Below are 24,595 nucleotides of genomic sequence, written 5' to 3'. Positions count from 1 at the left end.
AACTTCCTGCAAATCTCTCACGTTTTCACTGTACCCATGTGATCTAAAAACGGTAAGTTAGAAAAAGGGTCTGTTACATGCAGCTGATTGATTGCCAGTTTTTGAAGGCTACAGATGGGACAATGCATAAGATTTTTTTACAAGTTTATTCTAATGCGTTTAAAATGCTTTCATTCATGCACCATCTCCTGTCACTTTATTCTGTGGGCCAGATTTCCAAAGGTATATAGGCAGCTAAGGATGCAGATAGACACCTAATGGGATTTTCAAAATCACGGAAGCAGGTGCCTCACTCTGAAATCGTGTGTGTTTTAAGTACCACAGAAGCCACTTTTCTCCCTGTGTTGTACCATGCTAAAAGTCTCCTGTGAGGTGGCTGGAGGCAGGTGGGATCTGATTCTCCATAGCCTTACACCTTTTGCAATCATCTTACACTTGTAAAAGTACTGAGTGCAAAGTGTTGTGGCTTCACACAAAGTCCTTAAGACCTAAAGAATGAAGTGTTGACACACCGGTGCATTTTAAATACAGTGAAATAAATGTGTAAAAGTCTTTTAGTGTCCCGGCAATAGTAATAATAAATAAATATGTAAAAATGGATTGCTATTCAGTTGTTTTGCAGGAAAAGACTGTTTTTTAAAAAGCTAAATAAACTAGAAGTCTGAACTTCAAACATTTACTCAGATGATTAGTCTTCATTTATGCAAGTAGTCTCCATGCATTATCTCCTGTGTGCTACTGACATAACTAAGGGAAAGTCTACACTACAGTGCTACATCAGCGCAGCTGCACTGATGCTGTAGAGCATCTGGTGAAGATGTGCTATGCTGACAGGAGAGCATCAGCATAATTACTGCACTTTGGCAAGAAGCTATGTCGGCAGGAGAGCATCTCCCACTGATATAGCACTGGTGTGGACAGTGCAAAACTTGGGTTGCATGGGGGTGAGGGGGCTTTTTCACACCCCTGAGCGATGTAAGTTAGATCAACTTAAACCAGGGGTTCTCAAACTTCCTTGCACCCTCCGACAACAAAAATTACTCATGACCCTAGGACCAAAGCCTGAGCCCATCCAAGCCCCACTGCCCCAGTAGGGGGGCTGCAACCTGAGCCCTGCCACCCAGGACTGAATCCCTGGGGCTTTGGCTTCGGCCCTGGGCAGCGGGGCTTGGGCTTCAGCATGTCTAAGCCAGCCATGGTGATCCCATTCAAAGGGGGTCACGACTCACTTTGGGTCCCAACCCACAGTTTGGGAACCACTGACTTAAATGGTACTGTAGACCTGCCCTAAAAGTTTGCAGGATTGGGGTCCATGTTTTTCCTTTCAAATTCTGTACAAACAACTTTAGTTTTTATAGTTAGTTACACTCTGTTATAGCAGAATAAACCAAACAGAATGGCTAGCTAAATTCTAACTAAATCCCTCAGGAAATGTTGATATTTCACAGTAAGTTTCCATTCTGCACAAACAGAGTCAAAATAGCAAAAAATTTCATGGAACAAAAAATTTTGAAAAGGTTTGAATCGGAAATGTTGAAACAGAGAATTTCGACAATTTCAATTTAAATGAAGTAAATCAACATTTGAAATGGCATTTTTAGTTTCAAACCAACATTTCATTCTGACATGTTAACTGAAAGTGAACTTTTTCCCTTTGATTCCCCCAATCATAAATTCAAAAAAACTTTGTCTAACTCTAAATTTTTCTGCAGAAATTTAGACAAAACCACATTTTCTGACAGGAAAATTTTCATCAGAAAGGTTCAACCATTTTCACTGTTGAATCTTTCCTACGCGTGGTGATGCACAGACCAGAAATAATCCAGTTTGACTTTCAATCTCAAGTAGAGATTGCAGGGCTACAAATTAGAGACAACATTGTTTTACTAATACACTTCACAAATGTGGCATGGAATTATTGAGAGACAATAAAAATTGAACCACAGTCTGTGCCAGATTAAAGCATAGGCACTATTAGGGGCATGTCTCATGCCCCAGCTCCTAGAGTGACATAATGAAGTCAGAATCTCAGCTTTCATTTGATTTTTAAAATAGCCCTCATGAATGCTAAGAAAAGCTTGAAATTGTGACCCAAAAGTAACCAGTGCCTGTCTGAGTCTATATGGAGCCTGAAACAATAACTCTCAGAGGTGTGCTTGTCCCATACATCTTCATTCTGACACTTGCTGCTACCCTAAAGAGGGTAGCAAGTGAACCCATTGGAGGGTGTGCCTGAGGCCTTGGATTGCCTTAATTTAGCCCTAGCCACAAGATGCCAATATTACAGTCACTTTGCACAATATAATCACAGAAAAAGCAAAACAAGGCTTTTCTTTCCTAAAATCATTGTCATAGATACCAGACAGGGTGCTACTCAAGCACTTCCATATTTCAGCCTTCTGTATTCCAGCATGGAATAGGGCAGACCTAATCTGAAGATCTCCATCCATGCCATGGGGGACTGTTATGATGCATCTGACTCCTTTCCTGTGCTCTCTGCTCCTACCCAAACCTACTGTTCTGTGCAGAGGAGATGGGAACTGAAGCAAACAGTTGTATCATCACAGCAAGGAGGAAAAGGGAAGGATGCAGCCATAATTCCCTGCGTACTAGGAGGCATGAAGAAGAACTACTTCCCCCCACATCTAGGGAAGGGGGGAGAAAGAAGATTCGGGTGTGGTCTGATGGGGAGAAGGTCCAACTGCTGCATGGGGAAGTGCTGGTGATAATTGGCCTCTGCGGCCTAGATGTAAAGATGTGTCAGGGAGTGGTTAGTGGGGATCCAAGAGAGAAGCCAGATGAGTGATTTAGTGTGAGATGCCAGATAGGGTGAGTCTTGAATGGCTAAAGGAGTTTCAGGAAGGCTGGGAAGTTTCATGTGACTGGGTAGACAGGGAGATAGGGGCTAGCTGTGAGCTGGTCCCATGGCAATGCATTGGGAAGTGAGACATGCTGAGATGGGGAGATTAGAGGTGAAAATGGAATTTTAAATTCTCAAAAACCTTTGAAAGTCAGTTCTTCCTCTGATAGCTCTTTTCAGGTAGTGAGCTCTAGACCAGCGGTGGGATTCCTTTTTGACATTACTTACAAAGTAATGACCTTTGCGTAGTCCATGGCACAAGGAGGACATTATTTGGGAGTTTTAAAACTGCCATCCTAGGAATGGATTCTAAAGCAAATCCTGAAGTCAACTTGGCCCCATTTCAGCAAAATACTTAGGCACATGTCTAACTTTAAGGAATGACAGGTCCTGTTGACTTCAATTGAACTAATATACTTGAGGGTAGACATGAGTGTAAGTACCTTCCTTAATCAGGGCCTTTATTAATCAAATCCTGAAACTTGGTTTGAATTTCTGACTTAGAAATACTGAAGTTTAAATTTTGCTCTCAGTTACAGTGGTGCAACCTTCACTGAAGTCTATGGGAGTTGCATCAGTTAAACAGAGAGCTGAATTTGGCCCGCAATTAGATATGTATAACTGAAAGACAAAGTCCATTCCAAAAGAAAGGCAAATTAATGAATTTTGTGTGTGTATGTGGGACAGAATGCACTTTTCAATGTACACTTCCCAATACCAAATGTTAATGAAATATCTGCCCAAAAAGCAACTCTAATGTATATCTATTTTTTCCACACTAATTAGAAACAACCAATAAATGTATAAAAACAATCACTTCCTAAAGGTTAACTTGAAGCTGTACTTAGGGAGAGGCACATAAAAATTAAGTTAATCAAAGTTAGCTCATTTAAATGGACTAATATTCTAGGTATTCATTTTTGTCATTGTTCTATGAGAAAAAAGGTTTCTATGAGAAAAAAAACCCACCTTTTTTGTGTGTGTCTTTGACCAACCACAAGCATTTTGCACCAAGTATATTTAAAAAACAAGCAGTTTGAACCCTCTTAGTCAATGTATGACATCTCATTGGTGACTGGCAGTCAAAAACAATTAATTCTTTAGCACAAGAAGTGAACTATTTGTAAATAATCTTAGTATTGAATTCAATAAATCAAAGCTGCAGAATATTAGTTCAATTATATTATTGTTTGAAAAATCAAATGCATACACCTTGTACACAGAGAGATCACACCAAGTCATTGTCAAAGCAAGTTACAAATATCTTGAGTAGCATCATATAAGAATTCAAACTGGACATCAGAAAGAGAAAATGCTTTTGAACTCAGTGACACTGAATAATGCTTTTAAAAACTTTTTCAAGCTAAATTTCCATGTTAGAATACGAGCTGCTGAATTTAATCCCCTCGGCTGGTATTTAACCAATGTAATCCGCCTGTGTTCTCACCATAATTGTGCTTATTAGATAAAACTACAAATAAGACGTCTAATATTGTATTCTCAAGGAAATGAGATTGTTGAATTCTATTTTTATCTGAACAATCACAATGGGCATCTTTTTCAGTTAAAACACATGGCACAGAACATTAGTTCCATACCTTCAACAGACTGACTTGAAAAATATAAATATATTACTGTATTTATATATAATGTGTGTATGTACACTGTCAATATTCACATTCAAGAATCAGAATAATTTTATTGAAATTACATTTTCAGAAATCTGTGTTTTTAATCATACTTCATGTCTGCATAGAGCAGTAAGAAATGTGAAGTGGTACTATACGGGATGGGGCTTTTTAAAGCTCAAGAAAACATATTGGTGATAGATAGATAGATGTGTGTATTTTTTAATGTACATGTTTCCAGGTTTGCAGTGTCCACTGCAGTGGTTATAGCTTACAAATGCTGAACATGTCACCATGGGTCACTGTTTCCTCTCAACTGGCTGCTGGAGGCAGAGTTCACTTCCAGCGGAAACTATTGGCAAATTGTTCTCAAGATGATGGTTGATGAGATGGCTTATGCTGTCAAATACATGATCCTTTGTACGAACCTTAAAAGAAGAGCATGGAAAAGTAAAGGTTAAATACGGACCAATCTTTCCTTTACCATTAAACAAAAGTTAACTGAAAATAAGACAAAATATTTTCCTTTTATATCTGTATACACGTGCGCTCATGTACACACATACACACAAACACTTTTAAGGGTCTGAGCCACCTCCCATTAGAGTCAATGGAGGTTTTGTCATCTCCAAATTAGTTGTTTCACCTCCTACCCCCTCACTTCTCTCCAAACTTCTGTTTTGCCTGCTCTCTTACTGGCCACCTTTTCTCACACTGAATAGGCCGGGTTGAAGATTTTCCATCACAACTTTTTTCAACAGAACACTGACCTTCTGATCAAATTAAACATTTTGGAGATAGTATTTGCTCTCTACAAACACTTTCAATTTTTTGTTGGAAAACTGAAAACCAAAACATTTCAAACAAAATCCAAACCTGCTGGGAATAGGCAATTTTTGGCCCAATTTTTTTCATTTTTTGTTGCCAAAATCTGAAAAATATTTGGCTTTTGGTTTTTCATCAAAAAATAAGAAATGTCTGCTGAAAATGTAGGCAATACTAATGAAATAGTTTGTCAACAAAAAACCCATTTTTCTGACCAGCTGCATCCTGAGTAGACCCTAAGTTGTCTATTACCACATGAGGAGCCTCACTTATTTAAATGAGGTTAATCCCAGAGAAAGGTGTCCCTCAAGGTCAGTAAAGGTAGCAGACCCTAGCCCTATCCTTCATACACTTGCATGTTTCATACTGCACTTTCTACTTAGATGTCAGTGGCCTCCCTCTCTTCTGTCTCAAAACCTGCTCAAGGAAATATTCCAGCTGCAAAGACCATTATCTGTATTTGGCTCTATATATGTTTCTGGTCTGCATAGTACCCAGTTGTGTCTTTGGACTGTAAGCTCTTCAGAGAAAGGAACCTGTTATTTGCCTAGCACAGTGGTTCTCAAACTTGTTCCGCCGCTTGTGGAGGGAAAGCCCCTGGCAGGCCGGGACGGGTTGTTTACCTGCCGCGTCCACAGGTTCAGCTGATCGCGGCTTCCCAGTGGCCAATGGGAGCTGCTGGAAGTGGCACAGGCTGAGGGACATATTGGCCGCCGCTTCCAGCAGCTCCCATTGGCCTGGAGCAGCGAACAGCGGCCACTGGGAGCCGCAATCGGCCGAACCTGTGGATGCGGCAGGTAAACAACTCGGCCCGGCCCGCCAGGGGCTTTCCCTGCACAAGTGGTGGAACAAGTTTGAGAACCACTGGTCTAGCACATTTTACCAATATTCTGTACAACTGCCATGCGTCTTCAATAATTAAATAAAAAAAATCTAAAAAATCTAAAAGGTTGCAAAGTCAAGCACTCAAAGGTTAGACAATGCCAGATTTAAGGTTGCTCTTGTGCGTATGCATTACAATAGTCTTTAATTACATGATGACATACTATTTTTCCCCCGAGGACTCCTGCATCATTTGTGTGAACTGAGATTTTTCAAAGACTTATAACTTAGCCAATTTGGGGCAGATTTTCACAGGAACATCAAAAGGCACATCCCTAACACATAGGCAAGCTCTTGCCAAATTTCAAGTCCCTGCTTCAAAGTGAGGAGCCCCAGATGGTTGTAAGAATTTTTTTTAAATGGGGAAAACTATGTATTTTGTCTAATCTCGTGCTCAGAAACAGCTGAACAAATTGTGCTGAAACTTTCCTTTAAAAAAAAATCATCCTGCGGTAGATACCCTCTTTTTATTTATTTTTTCTTTTCGCTTCCCTATTTGGGGGTCAACAAATCCAGATGCAGACACCCAGCATATTTAGTTGAAGTTTTGCAAAGTTGTAAAAGGCTCTTATAATGGGAAGTGCCAGGCAACCTTAACAATAGCAATGCTACCAGCTCTGCCTATAACAATCAGGGCCGCCCGGGGGGGAAGGGCAGGCAAGTGGGGCAATTTGCCCCAGGCCCCGGGCCCTGCAGGGGCCCCGTGAGCCACTCCGGGTTTTCGGTGGTACTTCGGCGGCGGGCCCTTCACTCGCTCCAGGTCTTTGACGGTGGGTCCTTCAGTGCAGCGCAAGACTTGGAGCGAGTGAAAGACCCGCTGCTGAAGTGCTGCCAAAGCCTCGGAGCGCTGCCAGGTGAGTACAAGCACCACAAGCGGTGGGGGGGAAAAAAAAAATTGCGATCGGCGGCACGTAGGCCACTCTACCACTGCTGCTTCATTCTTCGGCGGCAATTCAGTGGCGGGTCTTTCCCTCCGAGAGGGACTCGCCACTGAATTGCCGCCGAAGACCCGGCCCTGCCCCAGGCCCCCTGAATCCTCTGGGCGGCCCTGATAACAATAACGCTGCTGAAGAAAGTCTGCAGACTTTTACGATTTCTAGAGTCCAGCTAGCATTCCAAGTACAATATGATCTAGGAGGAAAACCTCAGTTCCCGCTAGTTGCTTTGAAACATCAGCTTTGTGTAACCTATCAGGCCCATATTTTCAGAACTAAGGGCTTGTCTTCACTGCAAGCTTGAGTTATCTGCATTCAAGTCAACTCCTCTTGAGTTAGCCTAACTCAAATGAAACCAGTCACATTGTGAAACAACACTCTCCAGCATCAGCAGCACTCAAGCTTCCATCCATATCCCCTGATGGCCAGCTAGCTCAAATTTAAAACACCACTTAACTTGAGCTAGAGATTTGTGTGTGTACATGGGAGTCAGATTAGAGGTAACACTCAAATTAGACCTTAAGGTCACACCACAATGAAGACAAACCCTAAAAATAGGCCCCTGAATAATTTGCACACAAATGACCTGTTGGGTGCTGTTTGTATGTACAGTTATCTCAAATAATTCTGAAAATGTGGACCTCAGTATGTCTAAGAAATGCACACTGTGGAAAAATGCCTCTTCAGGCTTGCAAGATGTTTGCATTTTGTTAGCTATGTTCATGACGAGCCACAAATCAGGCTGCCAAAGGGCTGAGCTAGTGGCTCACAAATCATAAAGCCAGCACAGTGAAGTCTAAATACAGAAATAGGCAAGCTGCTCCTATAGGAGCAAATTTCTCAAGTGGAGTGTAACTTGCAGTTAATACCTCCTTGAGGTGACTCTTCACTGAGCAAGGTCCTTGAAATTGCTGATGGCTCCTGAAGTGACATGCAAGACAAAAAACCCACTTGGAGGAGAATTGCAGCTGTGCAAGATGCGCATGACCCCTATGCCCTGACTTGGCCAATGTGGCCCCAAAGGTGGGAGGTGATGGCTGGCAAGAGGGCATGACCAGTTCTCTCACAGGTTGAGCTGATTTGTTTGTTTGGAGCTCAGCTGCAGTTTAAAGCTGCCACACGAGTGTTGGACATGCAAACACCTCACCCAGTGAATCCCCACTGAAGTGCAGGAGCCCCATTGAAACACAGGGGTGAATCAAGCCCAATAATATTTATTTGTGTGAGGCTAAATTATTTAATGTGTGTGGGGCATTTTGAGAAAGCAATACAGCCATGGTGGTTGTTGGAAGGCAAGGGGTGTGGGTAGGTGGTGATAACGGTGATAAATGCACAGAGCCAAACACTATCCACTCAGCACAGTGCCCTCCATCCTTAAAGTATCAGTGTTTTTCTATGTGGAGATCCACAATCTGATAAATAAGTATGTGAAGTATGAAATGTGTAAAATGATGCTTTGCAATGAGGGAAGTGGTGGTGGAGGATGTTTCCATTTGTATTGAAAACTCTAGGGCTAGATTGCAACTTGGACTGCAAGCCTATAAACGGAACACAGAGGGAGTGCACCAGGGCCCACCGCCTCCTGAGTGCCCCCTTCTGGCTTCAGGGAACTTGTGTGTGTGTGTGTGTGCCCTGCCTCAGTTTCCCTTGAGTCAAGGCCCCTCATTCAATAACTCCACTAGAGGTTTTTTTGTGGCCAATAATTCCCCTTCTTGGCATCTGGGTTTATTAACATAAACAATTCAAACTGACCTCAATCCCAAAATACTGTCTATTATTATAATACCTCTGCAAGGCCAGAATACCTCTTCAGTCCCAGCCTGCTTTTTATCAAGTAGCCACTCCAGCCCCTTCTAGCTAGAGTCTGTCTCTGCTCTTCCCAGAAGGAACCTTCCGGTCTTCCTGTCTGCAGTCCTTTCTTCCCCAGAAGAGGGCCCAGCACTCTCTCAGTTCGCTCAACTTTCTTCATCCCTCTGCCTCTAGCTTCTAGGCTTGAGCCCTCCCACATGGCCAAGGCTCTGCTGCAGGCACCTCCTGCTACCTGCCACTCTCTTACCACCTGCAACTCTGCAGCTGCCTCTCACTCTCTGTCAAGCAGCAACTCCCAGGGCCTCCCGCCTGGAGAGTCAAGTTTGAAAGGCCCATCTCTAGCTCAGGAAATCGCCTCCTGAGCCAGCAATCAGCCACTGGCTTTCCTCCTTATAAACCTTATGCTCAACGTAAGTGTAATGGAGTGGGGCTACCTGAACAGAGCTGGCTGACCCAAGCCCTCCTGGCCCTTAGAGAGGCAGGCCACCCTGTTACAGAAATCAGAACCTTCTTCCGTCTCTGTATAGGTTACATGGATCTTGAACCCAGATGGGTAGGAGATACTAGGTAAGACATCTCAACTACTCCTGTTGGGAAGGTAATGGCAGGATCCTTGGCTCTTCCATGACTTCTTGCTGCCTGGCACTGAGCAAAGGGGTGGGATTGGGGGCGAGTGCAGTAATTTGCTAAATACTGGTATAGGCCACCAGCAAATTACTACTTTCCCAGCCCCAGAGCAAGGAGCAAGCAGCGTAGCCATTGTGACTCAGAGGTGCATTACAAATGGACTCAAGTGGAGAGAGGTGATGCAAGGAGATCCTCATGCAGGGAGGGTAGCAGGTTCTTGCTGCCTTAAGGGGAAGGAGTGGAGGGATGTGAGGCCAATATCTTGGTTGGGCACAGAGGAGAATATGTGGTGCACCCCTGTGTAGCAATGGCCCCATGCTCCCTGCCTACCAGAACTCCAGCCAGGACACTGCATCTCTGAAACAGCCATATTGCAGGCTTGTGCATTAAAGGCATGATAGGACCCTACTAATTAATCCTCATGGCACCCCACTCAAGAGGTAGCTATTTGTATGTGTATTGCAGATAAACCAAAAGGCCCTTCTGCAGGGTCACAAAACACTGGTAAACTTTCAGTCCGAGTCGAAGAGGTTCCTATCTCAGAGATTCAGCACTCGGCTGGCTTGCCGAGGCTGACACAAGCACATGTAACCTCAGGAGTAATCCGGTTATAATGGAAAACATCTTAATAATATTCTTTGACTGCCCTCCTGTGGCAAATACAATGACAGTATGTACAGCAGCCTTCTTTAGTCAAAGCTTTTGTGAATCAAACCCTGCTGCCCTTTTGCAAGTTTCTCTGTTGAAGTCAGCAGGAGAAAGGCCCAACAGGATTAGTCCTTCTGTATGTATACCATATACACTAGTTTGTCAGGAACCTGTTGCTCTGGTTCTTATTATTTAAACTAACATTTTACACAGGAATAGAAAGTCTTATATTAAATGCCAGAGTGTTTAGCCACTAGGAAAACGGAACTGAAATATGTTGCTTTCCACCCTCTCACACCAGGTGGAGCTCCTTCACAAACTTTCACAGATGCATAGATTCCAAAGCCAGAAAGGACCATTGTGATCATCTAGTCTGACCTCCTCTGTAACACAGGCCATAAAACTTCCCCAAAATAATTCCTAGAGCAGATTTTTTAGAAAATCTTCCAGTCTTGATTTAAAAATTGTTAGTAATTGAGAATCCACCATGACCTTTAGTAAATTGTTCCATTGGTTAATAATTCTCACTGTTAAAAATGTGCACCTTATTTCCCAGTGAATTTGTCTAGCTTCAACTTCCAGCCACTGGATCATGTTAGATCTTTCTCTGCCAGACTGAAGAGCTCATTATTAAATATTTGTTGCCCATGAAGAGAGTTATAGCCTGCAACCATGTCACCCCTTCTTTTTGATAAGCAAAATAGATTTTGCTCCTTAAGTCTATCACTGAAAGGCACGTTTTCTAATCCTTTAATCATTCTTGCATCTGTTCGCTGAACCCTCTCTAATTTGCCAACATCCTTCTTGAATTGTGGATAGCAGAACTGGACACAGTATTCCAGCAGTGGTTGCATAGTGCCAAATATAACCTTTCTACTCCTCTTCGAGATTCCCTGGTTTATGCATCCAAGGATAGCATTAGATCTTTTGCCCCTAGCATTATGTTAGGAGTTCATGTTCAGCTGATTATCCACCACAACCCTGAAAACATTTTCAGAGTCACTGCTTCCCAGGATATAGTCCCCTATTCTGTAAGTATGGCCTATGTTCTTTGTTCCTATATATATATATGAAGAGGAATCAATGACCTGTCCTCTTCATTATTTTCCACTCCCCCTATTTTTGTGTCATCTGCTTACTTTTTCAGTGATGGGCAGCTACAAAAATACCAAGGACCAGTTTTCATGCCCAGCTCTGGCTAGTTTATATTGCTCTGCTGCTAGAAAGCCAATTTAACCAGCTAAGGGAATCCTCAGGTAGCAGAGAGACAGAGTATGCCATTTCTCTCCCAGGCTTGAGTGAGAGCCTATTCCCAGAGAAGGAAGTCATGCCCCTATGCTCTGGAGATCACTCTTATCAGAACAACTCACTGGAGCCTCAGGCAGCTGGGTGGAAATAAGAGCAGTGCAAAGGCTGTTCTAACTAATGCGAGGGACCAGACTGCTCCCTAGACAGCCATGGGATCTGGGGGCCACAAAAGTAACTTAATACCTTTGACTGCCCCGTATTGCACTGAGGACTAGACTAGAGGAAGTGGCCTCAGAGCTACCTCGCCATGTAGAAATGCTGCAGCAGTTCTTCAGCTAAGCATCATGAGTTGAGATTTAAGGTTAGGTGATGGGAACCTTAAAAATTCCTGTAATAACAAATAATTGTTATCAATAGGGTTCATTTTCTAGCTTACAGAAAATATATAGAGTCAGACACTTTTTTACTCTCATCCAGGAGTCAACACTTACAGTTCCTTCCGGATCCACTAAAAGAAGATGTTTGGCTTGTCTATTGTGCATACCAGTCAGCACATAGGAGCCTGGATTTGTGGTGCTTTTCCTGACCAGGAAGTCTCCACATTTCTTTAACAGCTGTTCTGCTTCTTTCCTACTCATCTCTCCTTGATACCAAGGCTCTGTATTCAGCTCGTTCATTATAGTGCAGTTAGCTGCTCTGGGTAATGGAGGACTGGTGCACTCGACCGAGGGAGCCTTATTCAGTGCAGGCCCAGTGGCCTGGTTCTTGAGAGCGTCTTCAAAAGGTTCTGGTTACAGGCACAGAAACAAGTGCAAGATCACTCACAGGTAAACTGCATTACAAAAAAATACAATTCCAGTCATTTTAACCCTGGTTTATTTTCTTGTAATAGCAACTTCTATTTATCCTTAAGAAGAAGAAACACAGTATGGTGTATTACTAGTCCCACTAGTTTATATAATATATTAAGAACACAGAGAATATTGTTTGTAAACAAATATATTAAAAATCAGAGACAATTTTGACTAATTGCTAATGGTCACATATTTGTATGTTCTGGACAGGATCAGAGCTCTCTTATTGTCTGGCTAGTTAGAATCATAGAATATCAGGGTTGGAAGGGACCTCAGGAGGTCATCTAGTCCAACCCTCTGCTCAGTGCAGGACCAATCCCCAGACAGATTTTTGGCCCAGATCCCTAAATGGTCCTTTCTGGAACTGAATTTACAACCCTAGGTTTAGCAGACCAATGCTCAAACCACTGAGCTATCCCTCCCCCACAAAGTTAGGAGGACTTCATTTTAAATAAAATGCATAATCTGCATAGTCATATTTATTACACAGATATCTGCTCTCTTTTCAAAACAGAGTATTAATTTAACAAAGATCCCTGATGTTTAATTACATACTATGATAAACTCATGAGTCTACATCCTAAATTAGGAAAAGAAGTCTAGGTTAGATCAGTGTGAGCTAACACATGTTACCTAATCCCAACCTTCTTCCTAGTGTAGATGCAGTGTAGACCTTTTACCTTGATTTAGCTTCAAAACTATAAGCACCAATAATTTCAAACCCAGAAAGATATGAATCACCTTCATTAATTCAAACCATTTCAGGAATGAACAAATGGCAATTCTATTGGTCCAAAATAAAATACTAATTATGTAGGGTCTGTCATTAGAGGTGAGAGTTAAAAGGGAACTCACTCATATCAAACAGATCTTTTCTTGGACTGCTGTCTTTGGTACACTCTTTTGTTCCACTGAATGCAGCATCTGCCTGAAGTGCAAGTAGAGCTTCCATGTTTATATGTTGGGTGTTCACATAAGCTGGCACCTCTCCTGTTGGGGTTACCTGAGGCTTCCCTTCTGGCACGCTGTAAATGTCCAAGGACCCTGGAAAATTCAAAAGACTTCTTTTTTCCCCCTCTCTTTAACATAGCATTTGGAAGAATAAAGCAGTATTGTTTAGAATAAACATAGGAGGTGTCACTAACCAAAGTGCAGACTCAACAGTCTCTGGAAAGAGAGATGAAAAGACAAACAACATGCCTGTCTATTAGAGCTTGGCACAGGGGAAAAATTGTTCTCGAATAGTCATTCAAATTCAAAACTGATTTTGATTTGACTGCATTCATGGCCCTTTTGTCTTCACTTTCTGCCTATTGTTTACTAGCACAAATACTGGCTGTATTTTATTGGAATATTCAAAACTGGGGCAGCATTGGTTAGTTACCTATGTCATGCGATCAGAGAACTGAAGTAAGCTAATCTGGCTTAGGTAACCAACCAACACAGCATCAGCTTTGAAATTTAAATATCAAATATCTGAAGCATCACTGCAAAGTAGCCAAATGAAGGGGAAATTTCATGAAGACATGCAAAATTTTCTGAATAATGAATATATTTCAGAATATTATGATTTGCTCATGACGTTCACAAAAAGCAAAACAGGAAAATTTTAGAAATCAATTATTTGTTACAAATAATATGCTCAGCTCAGCTCATAGATGTACATATGTGCATGGACAGACACTGTGATGGCTTGTACCCCTGTATTCACCTTTTGACTATTACTGTAATAATCTTTGTACAAAGTATGCCTTGTAAGGTATTCTTTAAAAACTCATAAATTACGGGTCAATAATTGTCCTGAACAACATTGTGTATACAATGCTACTGTATGGTGTTATTAACACATGTTCCAAACCACAACCCTGCCCAAACAGAAAATGGCAAACAGGTCTGTCTCAAATAAAAGAATGTGTGCTCTGCTTAATTTGCATTAAAGCAGAAAACAAAGGGAGTTCCAAGGGGCTAGAAAACCAGCAGTTTTTAAATGTTATTAAATAAACAGCTCTGGGAACTGAAATCCAAAATATATTCTGCAACACACACACGTGTGTGTGTTCATGTATGTGTTTCAGAATATATATTGGATTTCAGTTCCCAGAGCTGTTTATCCAATACCTTTCAGAAACACTGATGCTAAAATTCACTTTAAGGAAGAAAAGAAACTATCAATTAACTATAGTGTCTTGCTGCAAGATTTCCATGCATCAGACTTTCACCATATGGCCCCAATCCACCCAATCGAATCCAACTTGTAGGAACTTTACACTTCTCAAGCACTAAGGGGGTTGGAAAACCGCCCCCGGATTTAGAGCGGCTGAAGCGGTTCCCACCCCCCCACACTCGATCAGGAGACACACAGATTAAGCGCCGACCAGGTGCGTACCACTGGAATACGCAATGCATAGAGCACCAATCAGGGGAGGGGGCAAGGAGTTGGATTGGGGTTGCACATGCGCATAATAGAATGATTTATGTAACCATTATAACAAAAGGACGTGGAAACCCCCCGCTTGGGGCGCTCCACTGGAACAGACTGATAGACTTGGCTTCATTTATTGCTACATCTGGTGACCCCGACGTGATTCCCCCTGCTCACCGGCTGGAATAGCCTTCGATGCATCGACCCTCGCTGAAAAGCCCCGTTTCGTGAGTATGGGGGGGAAACAGTCAGCTCAGCAGAAAGTTCATGCGAAAGAGCTGCAGGCTATCATGCAACAGGCTGGCAGGCCAGCCTCCCTGGGTCAGTTAGAACAGCTACTAGCTGAAATCAATCGCCAATGTCCTTGGTACCCGGATCACGGGTCACTGTCAGTAGATGATTGGATAAAGATAGGGGCGACACTGCACGCGGAACCTCGAGCCGCGGTGCAGTGGCTCCTGCTTTGGCAGCGATGTACAGAGGCTCTGGAAACAATCAGGGTTGGAGCGTCATCCAGGGCTATCCTTCTCGCCCCCGTACCTTCGGCCCCTCCTCCTTACCCTCGGATCTTGCCCCCTAGGCCGCCTGAGGCGGTACCCGAATGCCATGATGCATGTCCGGGTACGGATGGCTCTTCACAGCCGAATTTTCGGCTGTCCCCTTTTCAGGCAATGATACAGAGGGAAAGGGAGGAGGGAAGCCTGAGCTCCAAAGAGATAAGGGAGTTATTGGCTGCGTTCCCAGTGACACATCGCCCTGGCAACGCAGAGGGGGAGGTTGAAGTGGAGATCACAGCCCTCCCCTATTCCGTTCTCCGAGAGGCGAGACAAGCGGTTACTGAGTCTGGATTGAAATCCACCTTTACCCGAGGCATGTTAGAAGGGATTGCAAATGGGTATAGCATGCTCCCCCAAGATTGGAAGGATCCTTGTAGGATGCTTTTAAGCCCCGTGCAGTATGTTATTTGGGATAGTGAATTTCAACAGGAAGCACTACAACAGGGGCGGGCATCGGGGGGGGGCCTATACTCCCGAGCAGCTGTATGGAGCGGGACAGTTTGCCAGCATACGGGAGCAGGCTGCGAATATCCCTCTCGCAACGCTTCAAGTTGTGGGGCGTTGTGTTTTAATGGCCCTGTTTAAAGTACCGGTGACGGGGAAACCCTCCCGGTCCTTTACCGTCACCCGCCAGAGCCCTCAAGAGTCGTATGTGGAATTTATTAACAGATTACAGGAGGCTATTCAGAGGCAGGTAGATAATCCTGAAGCCCAGTGGGAATTAATGAGGAAACTCGCTTATCGGTATCCCCCTTGAGGGATTGGTGGATACTGGAGCTGACGTTACAGTCATCTCCGCTCGGCAGTGGCCGTCCACCTGGGACAAATCCGAAGTGCTGGCCATTTGGGGAGTGGGCAGATTGCAGGCTGCTCAACAAAGCACCCGATGGATTGCTATAAGTCCGCGAGAGGGGGGAAAGGAGATTCTCCTTAAACCCTATATCATGGATATTGCTGTATCCCTATGGGGAAGAGATTTGTTAAGCAAATTTGGATCACATCTTACCATTCATGATTGAGTTTACTGCCCTTCCCCTTTTAGCTAACACATTTTGCTATTGCCTGGCCGAGTCCTGCCGTTTTCATAGCAGCTTTTCTTGGCTGTCCGCCAAGCACCACTCTTTCTTGGCTGTTCGCCAAGCCCTCCCTTCCTCTTGGCTGTTCGCCAAGTTTCAGTTGCAAGTGGTGTCCTTGACTGTGGCCAGTTTTTTTTTCTTTAACTTTTTCAGTTAACTCATTCTGTTCTTTTCGGATCCCATTGATAGTCATGCATTTTTTCATCAAAATGCTAAATCCTTGGCGAAGCATTTTATGATCCCCCTAATTCAGGCCCAACGTATTGTTCAAACCTGTAATCATTGTGCTAGTCTTTATTATTACCCCGAACTGGGTGTTAATCCCCGCGGTCTTCAATCCAACCAAATTTGGCAAATGGATGTCACGCTTTATTCCCCTTTTTTTCCTTGGAAATATTTACATGTTACCATTGACACCTACTCTCATTATATTTGGACCACCCCCCAACGGGGCGAACAGGCGAAACACGTGATTAATCATGTTCTTGCTGCGGTGGCCGTTATGGGCCGCCCCCGACAAATAAAAACCGATAACGGCCCCGCCTACATTTCTCACAGGTTTGCGGATTTTTGCACGCAGTGGCAAATTAACCACGTCTTTGGTATTCCGTACGATTCCACTGGTCAAGCAATTGTGGAATGAACCAATCGTACACTTAAAGGGTACCTGAAAAAGCAAAACAAAACAGTGGGGGATGATGGGCCAATCATGGGAGCCAAGCAAAATTAATTAGCGATAGTATTGTTTACCCTAAATACTTTAAATGTTTTTAAAAATTTTACAGCCACTGAACGACATTTTAAGACAGAAACCCCGCTCCCACGCCCATCTGTCAAATATAGGCAGAGCCCGGACCCTAATTGGTATGGCCCCGTTCCGTTGATAACCTGGGGACGAGGGCATGCCGCTGTGCTTACACCCACAGGTTTGTTGTGGGTCCCTGCCAAAAACGTGCGACCGTGGCACGATGACGTGGCATCAAAGCCTCAAGAACCCGATACCCAACTTCAATCTGAACCTGACCGAGACCTTTCAAGCGTGCCGAGCCACAAAGACGGCACCAAAGGTTACCTGGGGGCAGGTGAAGCGACTGGCGCAGCAGGCTCAGCAAACGCTGGAGAATAACAAGGCCGAGCCTACCCCCGAAAGTTTTACTGCTGCTATCTTTGCCTGTTTGATTGCTAATTCTTTTACCATATTGTTGTGTTGTTTTTGTGTGTCATTGGTTGGGGCCGAACCCGAATTGCATAGCTGCATGCGTTATAATATATGGGCTCGACTTGCGATCCTTGTCAATCATTCCTCCTTTTGTTTACAACAGGCCCCTGAGATGCATGGCCTGTTGGGCACCTGCCTGGTCCCAGTATGTAAGGCGCCAGGCAGTGCTGCATATGCAACGGGGATGTTTAATTTTATAAATGCCACCGAGATTCAATATTTTTTATGAGTCTATGGGGCCAGGCCACTTATGTGAAACCCGCAAGTGCCTTGTCCCTCTTTACCCCACGGGTAGCCAATCACGCCAATTTGACCTGTGCACGGATGGTTAATTGCACACGTCACAAGCCCCCAAAAGGATGTTTGCGGGTGGGTACCCCAAAATGGAATTGTACGCGCTTTCAAAATGTGTCCAGCAATTACGGGCACATCATGTTACCAGAGGGTTGGTTTTTTACGTGTGGTCAGAGGACCTTTAATTATATTCCGGCCAATATTTCAGAAGCTCAATGCTGCCTAAGCAGGCTCACATTGATACTCCCCACAAGGTCAATGTTGACTGGCTCCCGAATTAATGAGGCCCGCACCCGACGCCGGCGAAACTCTACCCCCATGAGGTCAGAATGTAACGCCAATGTCAACCTTTTCAGTCGGGCTGAGTACATTTCTCTGGCTGTTTCCTTGGTGGGTCTCCCTGCGTTGGGAGTGGCCAATCACCAACAGCTTAGTCGATTGGCATGTGCCTTAGCGAAAAATATTAATCATACGTCTGTCGCCTTGGCTTTGCTGAATCAAGAACAGGAGGGGCTTCACAATGCCATTTTAGATAATCGAGCGGCAATTGATTACCTGCTATTGCTCAGCCATGTGGTTTGTGAGGAGGTATATGGCATGTGTTGTTTTAATCTGACAGACAATTCTAAACGGATTCAAGCACACATAGATAACCTCCAAGAATTAGCACAACACATTCAGCAGGATAGGAACCCATCATGGTGGGATGGCCTTTGGGCGTGGCTGCCATCCATGGGATGGGTCCGAACTGTTTTGCAATATGCTTTGATTGTTATCGCCTGCTTGATTGGTTTTTTTTGCTTTGCTCAGTGTATTCCTAATATAATTAGGATGTGTTTTACACCCTGTCGGCGCAAACCCCTGCCTACGTTCCAAGCCGTCATGTATGCATATAAAATCATGAAACATGCGGACCAGGCACGGGTCGACAAAACAGAAAAGGAGGGGATGTAGGAACTTTACACTTCTCAAGCACTAAGGGGGTTGGAAAACCGCCCCCGGATTTAGAGCGGCTGAAGTGGTTCCCACCCCCACACACTCGATCAGGAGACACACAGATTAAGCGCCGACCAGGTGCGTACCACTGGAATACGCAATGCATAGAGCACCAATCAGGGGAGGGGGCGAGGAGTTGGATTGGGGTTGCACATGCGCATAATAGAATGATTTATGTAACCATTATAATAAAAGGACGTGGAAACCCCCCGCTTGGGGCGCTCCACTGGAACAGACTGACGGACTTGGCTTCATTTATTGCTACACCAACTCTATGATTGGGGCCTATATAAAGTCTACACTAAAAAAAACAAAACACGGCAGTGAGTTTCAGAGCCTGGTTCAACTGACGGGCTCACGGGGCTTGCACTGCAAGATCAAAGATAGAAGCATAGATGGTTCCTGCTCAGGATGGAGTCCCGGCTCTGAAATCCTCCCCACTTGCTAGGTTTCAGAGCCCAGGCTCTAGCCCAGGCAGGAACGTCTACACTGTCATTTTTAGCCCCTTAGTGTAAGCCCCATGATCCTGAGTCAGTTGACCCAGGCTGAGACTCTCAACAAAAAAACAAAACAAAAACAAAAAAAGCAACCCCGCAGCAGCAGTGCAGACATATCCTTTGAGAAGTATAATTACTTTAAAGTTTAACTCACCTTGTTTAACAGGAGCATGCTGCCAGTCTTCACTGAATTTGTCTCCGAAGTGTCGACTCTGGTAGTATGTTTGTTCTCTTCCTGCTGCTGCTGCAGACTAGAGTGGACATACAAACAACAATTCTTCAACTACTCCTTCCTTTAAAACACTGTGATGCACTGTTCATCTTTGAGGCTTTGTTCGGTTCTGTTCTACTTACACCTAGTCTTCTTTTCATTCCTTATGCATGACACCATGATTGAGCATTCTGTCTTGAATGTGTTTGTGTAGGGGAATGACAGTGTGAGTGACCTTCATGAGAACCTCACTCCTTCCTGTTTTTATTCTATACAATATGCAGCCTTCTTTATTTGGCAAACCCTGACAACCTACTGAGGATGCTCTGCAGAAAACAGATGCTAGAATACAAGAATGAGCAAGCATTCAAAAGGATTAACAGAAAGATTCACTCACTGGTACCTACTGACTGTATGGTGGGAGGGGGTTCTCATCAGACAAGGTATCTCTGGGAATTAAATAGAGATGTGCTGCCAACACGATCTTTGGCTCAGATGCTGAGTGCTGTTCCACTCAGACCAGCAGAGCCCCACTGATTTCAGTAGAGTCTATATGGACAGCCTCTTATAGCTTCTCAGTGCCACTGAAGTCAATGGGACTCCATATAGGTGCAGGACTTGTCTTCATGGATCAGCTTGAAGGAGCACAGACTTTGAGCCCAATCCTTGTGTTTTTGCCTGAATGAGAACAGTAGGATTGGCCCTGTAACGAAGTGCACAAACATCCAGCACACGAACAACCGGATGGCATTCAAACTACCCTTTCCTGGGGTTTCCTTTACTGTTAACCTAAGAGACCACCACCAGCTTGAAATATTAGTCAATTTAAAAACTAGGTAAAAGTAGTTTTAGGTGCTACCCCTGCCCATGGGGCTTGATATATATGGAGATATACCTAGCTCACAGAACTGGAAGGGACCCTGAAAGGTCATCAAGTCAAGCCCCCTGCCTTCACTAGCAGGACCAAGTACTGATTTTGCCCCAGATCCCTAAGTGGCCCCCTCAAGGATTGAACTCACAACCCTGGCCAACTCACAAACCACTGAGCTATCCCTCCCCCCTCTGCCAATTGGTTTGGTTAGAATCAAAGTATCCTGTTTCAAAAAATGTTTCTCTCCCCTACTGTGGAGGGGAAAAGTCATACATACAGCAGGGGATAGTGATTGTACAGGAGAAATAGTAAAGCTGATATACAAAAAATCAGTTGCAGAAAGCAAGCAAATGGAATAATGTGTAAAAAATTCCCCTCCCTAAGCATGTTCAGTCATAGCATTCTTAGGTGTTCCATGTAATAATGTGGGTGGGGGGAGAAGACAGGGAGAAATATGATTTATAAGGCAATGGTACCTCTTTAAATAAACCTTCTATCAGGACATGCACTTGAGCTCAGCTATTTCTGGATTTGCTGCTGCTGCCTGTGCCTCATACAGAGGCTCAACCCTTTTTATGTCATGGGTTGGAGCTAACAGGACCCACCTGATCCAGTTGCCAAGCCAGCCAAGAGAATAGCTCTCCATCCCTATGCAGGCTTCTAGGCCCAGATCTACAAAGGGACTTAGGAACTGTGCATTGAGCATCACAACACCTAACTGTTACGTGCCTAGAAAAATCACAGGAACAACACTGCAACCCACAAAGCTGAGTTAGGCACCTCAGCTCTTATTCAATGAATGGGGAAAGATAGGCAGCTTAGTAGACAACCCACAAAGCCACCTAATCTAGCCAATAGGAGATGCTGATAAAATGGATGGGTATAAAGCCCCGTCCCCTCACAGAGATAGGTGCCTAAACCCAGGTTGCAGGGAGGCACCTAGCTCTGCTAGTGATCCACAACCCAGGGAAAGACAGGCACTACTCCACCTAACTAACATGAAGGGCCCAATCCACTAGGTGTGCTCAGAGGCCACCTAACTCCACACAAAACAATGGGAGAGGGGACGTGGAGGAGAAGAACCTCTCTTATAACCATTAGCCCAGTGGTTAGGGTACTCACATGGGATGTGGGAGACCCCTGGTTCAAGTCACCTCTGCCTGATGAAGAGAAGGGATTTGAACAGGGATTTGCCACTTCTTAGGTGAGTGCTCTGAGCAAGGGGATATCCTGATGAGGAGCTCTTAGTGAAGTTATTCCACTGAAATTATATAATTGAATAATTAAATGTTAATTGGGCCAGAGAAAGGAAAAATCATTCTACAGTCCAGTCTTTAGGGCTTTCAGAAAGCTCCATAGAACTGGTCCAAAAGGAAACAGTCCACACTATCTTTCCTTCTGTGTGTTAACAGAGATTGGGGACCTTATAATTCCTCCCTAGTTACTTAGCTATGTCCTATTGAGGACAATGAATGTTGGCCAGTGACTACTCCCACCTAGCATTCTGTGATCTGGAAGGCTATGATTTTGCCTGTCTACTGAGCAGGTGTAATGGGTAAGAGGTCATCTTCAGCCTCTTCTCCCCCAGCACACCCATTGCAGGACAAGCCAGAATTTAATAATAAACAATACAGAGCCATGTTTCATTTCTTATTCAAGTCCATGAATGAATACGAAGCAGCAATAAATAAGGTGCCACAGTACAATTCAGCCATATATGAAAAGTTACAAGATATTTAACATTGTCAGTGCATTGATCTGGAAATAAAATGCTGCTTTCAAATTTTTGATTGAATAAGAGAGCTAAGCAGGTAACATTTCACTGACCTGAGCAGTATCTGCGGTATTTGGGATCCTAGTTTTGAATCTAGCATCAATAAAGCCACCAGTAGGAGGCATTTTATTAGGAATGCTGTTGTAATAGGGATGTTCTGCTGGCTCTCCATTTTCCTCCATCCAAGGTTCATCAAAACTCTGCATCCTGTAGAAAGGGATTATGTTACTTGTCTTGCAGCACGCGAAGTGCTGTAATACTAGCTACATGGGCCATATACTACTCAGCCCTTTGACAATTAAGCGACGTTTACAAAGTAAAATAGGATGAACCAAGCAGCACTCCAAACCTGTAATGAGGCTGATCCAAAGCTCACTGAAGTTGATGGGAGTCTTCCATTGACTTCAGAGAGCTTTGGATCAGGTCCTATATACCCCTATTAATGACAACCATTAAAAACTTCTTTACAATACCTTTCCTAGTTACATTTACCATGTTATTTGTAGTATTATTTGTGTGATTGATTGGCTGATGATAAAAAAAAAGGATTCCTTCATAATGTCTTGGGGCCTGATTCTGATCTAAATAACTCTGGTGTGAATCAGGAATGACTTTGGTGAATTCAATAGGCCCGATTCTCTGTTTCACTGCACATCAAGCTGTCTTTTACACCAGTGCAAAGAGAAGGTAAAATTCTTCCAAATCAGAATGGTAGCATTCTATACTCACTATGCATAGGGTTGCCAAAACTCAGTATTGTCCTAGAGTCTCCAGGAATTAAAGATTAATCTTTAATTAAAGATTATGTCATGTGATGAAACCCTCAGGAATACATCCAACCAAAACGTTGCTCACACCAATAGAGCTGATATGGTGCTAGCTTTGGTGGGAAAGTTTCTAAAAATGTTACTGTAGACAGAGACTGAGGTGGGGGAAAGGGATGTGAAAATCAGGGTGAAGGCTGAACCATAGGCTAATTTGGTAGGGGGTAAATCCAGTTCCCCTTTTAGAACAATCTCACATAGGGTTTCCTCCTACTCGGCCCTTCCATGTGCACTTTTTTTCATGGGAGAGCAGTCTGACCGCTATGTATGTGTTTTTAGAAAGCTTGTTTCTTTGACTTTAGTAAGGGTTATGATGATTTTTATGACTTGCAGCAAAAAGAAAAATCTCTAAAACAAGCAGACCAAAATCTGTCATGAACATTCATGTCTTTACAAAGAAACCCTGCAGGATAGATTCCAACCTTCCTGGGAAGTCCCTCCACTTGCATTACTTCAAGGCTCCATCCACACTGAGTATAAAGCTGGATTTAAAAACAAATTTTAAACAGATTTAAGCTAACATGGCTTAAAGACCTTCAGTGTGGATATGGGCCAGGGCATAGCTATTTAAAAACCATGCTTAAAATAGTGCTTTTACCTGGGGCCAAATATAGAGATGACTCTTAGCTGGTGTAATTTACAACTTGTTCTGGTCACTCACTATGTAAATTATACCAATTTAGGCTCCCTTAGTCTCACTTAGTGGTGTGCAATATGTCTCCTATAGCACACATCACCTCTGAATTTATGCATCTGTCTCGAACTCTAACAAGTGTTTGACTAGCCAGTATGGGCAGGAAATTATAATTTTAAAACAGTTGATCCTAGAGGCCGTGTTTAAACGTGATTTTAAAATGATTATGGCCCATCCACATTAATCAGGCAAACCATGTTTCACTCATTTATCAGGAACCTGTTTTGAAGTGTGTTTAAAATCCAGTTCTTCTAAGACAGTTTCATCCACAGCACAGCCATAGATTCACCCCTCGCTTTACCAGCTGGTGAAGGAAACTGAGGGACTAGAAAAGATTCTACTGCAATGTTACTCACCTATCATGGAGAGCAGGTATCTTAGAGGGACACCGTAAATATTGCTTAAATCGAAGTTCAAATGCTTGCCCTATGGTGCTGATAATATCCTGGGCCAGGTCATCACAGCATTCCAGTATATGGCACGCTAGAGGAAAGAAAGAAAGATGCCAACATTTACACACCATTATTTATACAGTCTTCACTGTGATGCAATAATTAATGGCACAAGGACCTCCAGGCCAAGGACAGTTGTTCTTTTCATGACATATAGATTTTATTAAAATCTGAATGAACAAAAATAGCAATTAGCTACAGCTAACTTAAGACATTGGCTTGATTCTCCTCTCACTTACACCATCTGAAATCTGGAGTGATTCCACTCCAATCCAATGGAATTATCGTACAACGGTGTAAAACTGGTGTAAGTGAGACCAGAATCAGGGCCCATAATTTGAAAAACTCCTTCAAGAAGAGAAACCTTAATGAATGTCATTCATTATCACCTG

At 43.5% G+C, this 24,595-nt stretch overlaps 1 protein-coding gene across 1 annotated transcript in view; it reads right to left on the bottom strand.

Moving 5' to 3' along the window:
• Positions 1 to 4,640: 4,640 nt before the first annotated feature.
• SHC3 (SHC adaptor protein 3) overlaps positions 4,641 to 24,595 on the bottom strand; it is a 119,208-nt gene continuing 99,253 nt past the window's right edge. Inside the window, exons 10-15 of the mRNA XM_045021593.1 lie at positions 24,108 to 24,234; positions 22,287 to 22,440; positions 19,532 to 19,628; positions 13,172 to 13,360; positions 11,954 to 12,249; positions 4,641 to 4,916 (exon numbers count right to left, since the gene is read on the bottom strand). Of these exons, the coding sequence (XP_044877528.1) occupies positions 4,788 to 4,916; positions 11,954 to 12,249; positions 13,172 to 13,360; positions 19,532 to 19,628; positions 22,287 to 22,440; positions 24,108 to 24,234 (992 nt within the window). The 3' untranslated portion in view covers positions 4,641 to 4,787. The remainder of the gene's footprint in view (positions 4,917 to 11,953; positions 12,250 to 13,171; positions 13,361 to 19,531; positions 19,629 to 22,286; positions 22,441 to 24,107; positions 24,235 to 24,595) is intronic.

Source organism: Mauremys mutica, chromosome 6 (assembly GCF_020497125.1).
Source record: "Mauremys mutica isolate MM-2020 ecotype Southern chromosome 6, ASM2049712v1, whole genome shotgun sequence".
Lineage (NCBI taxonomy): Eukaryota > Metazoa > Chordata > Testudines > Geoemydidae > Mauremys > Mauremys mutica.
Note: the sequence above shows the minus strand (reverse complement) of the source record. Positions and strands in the feature narration are given on the sequence as shown.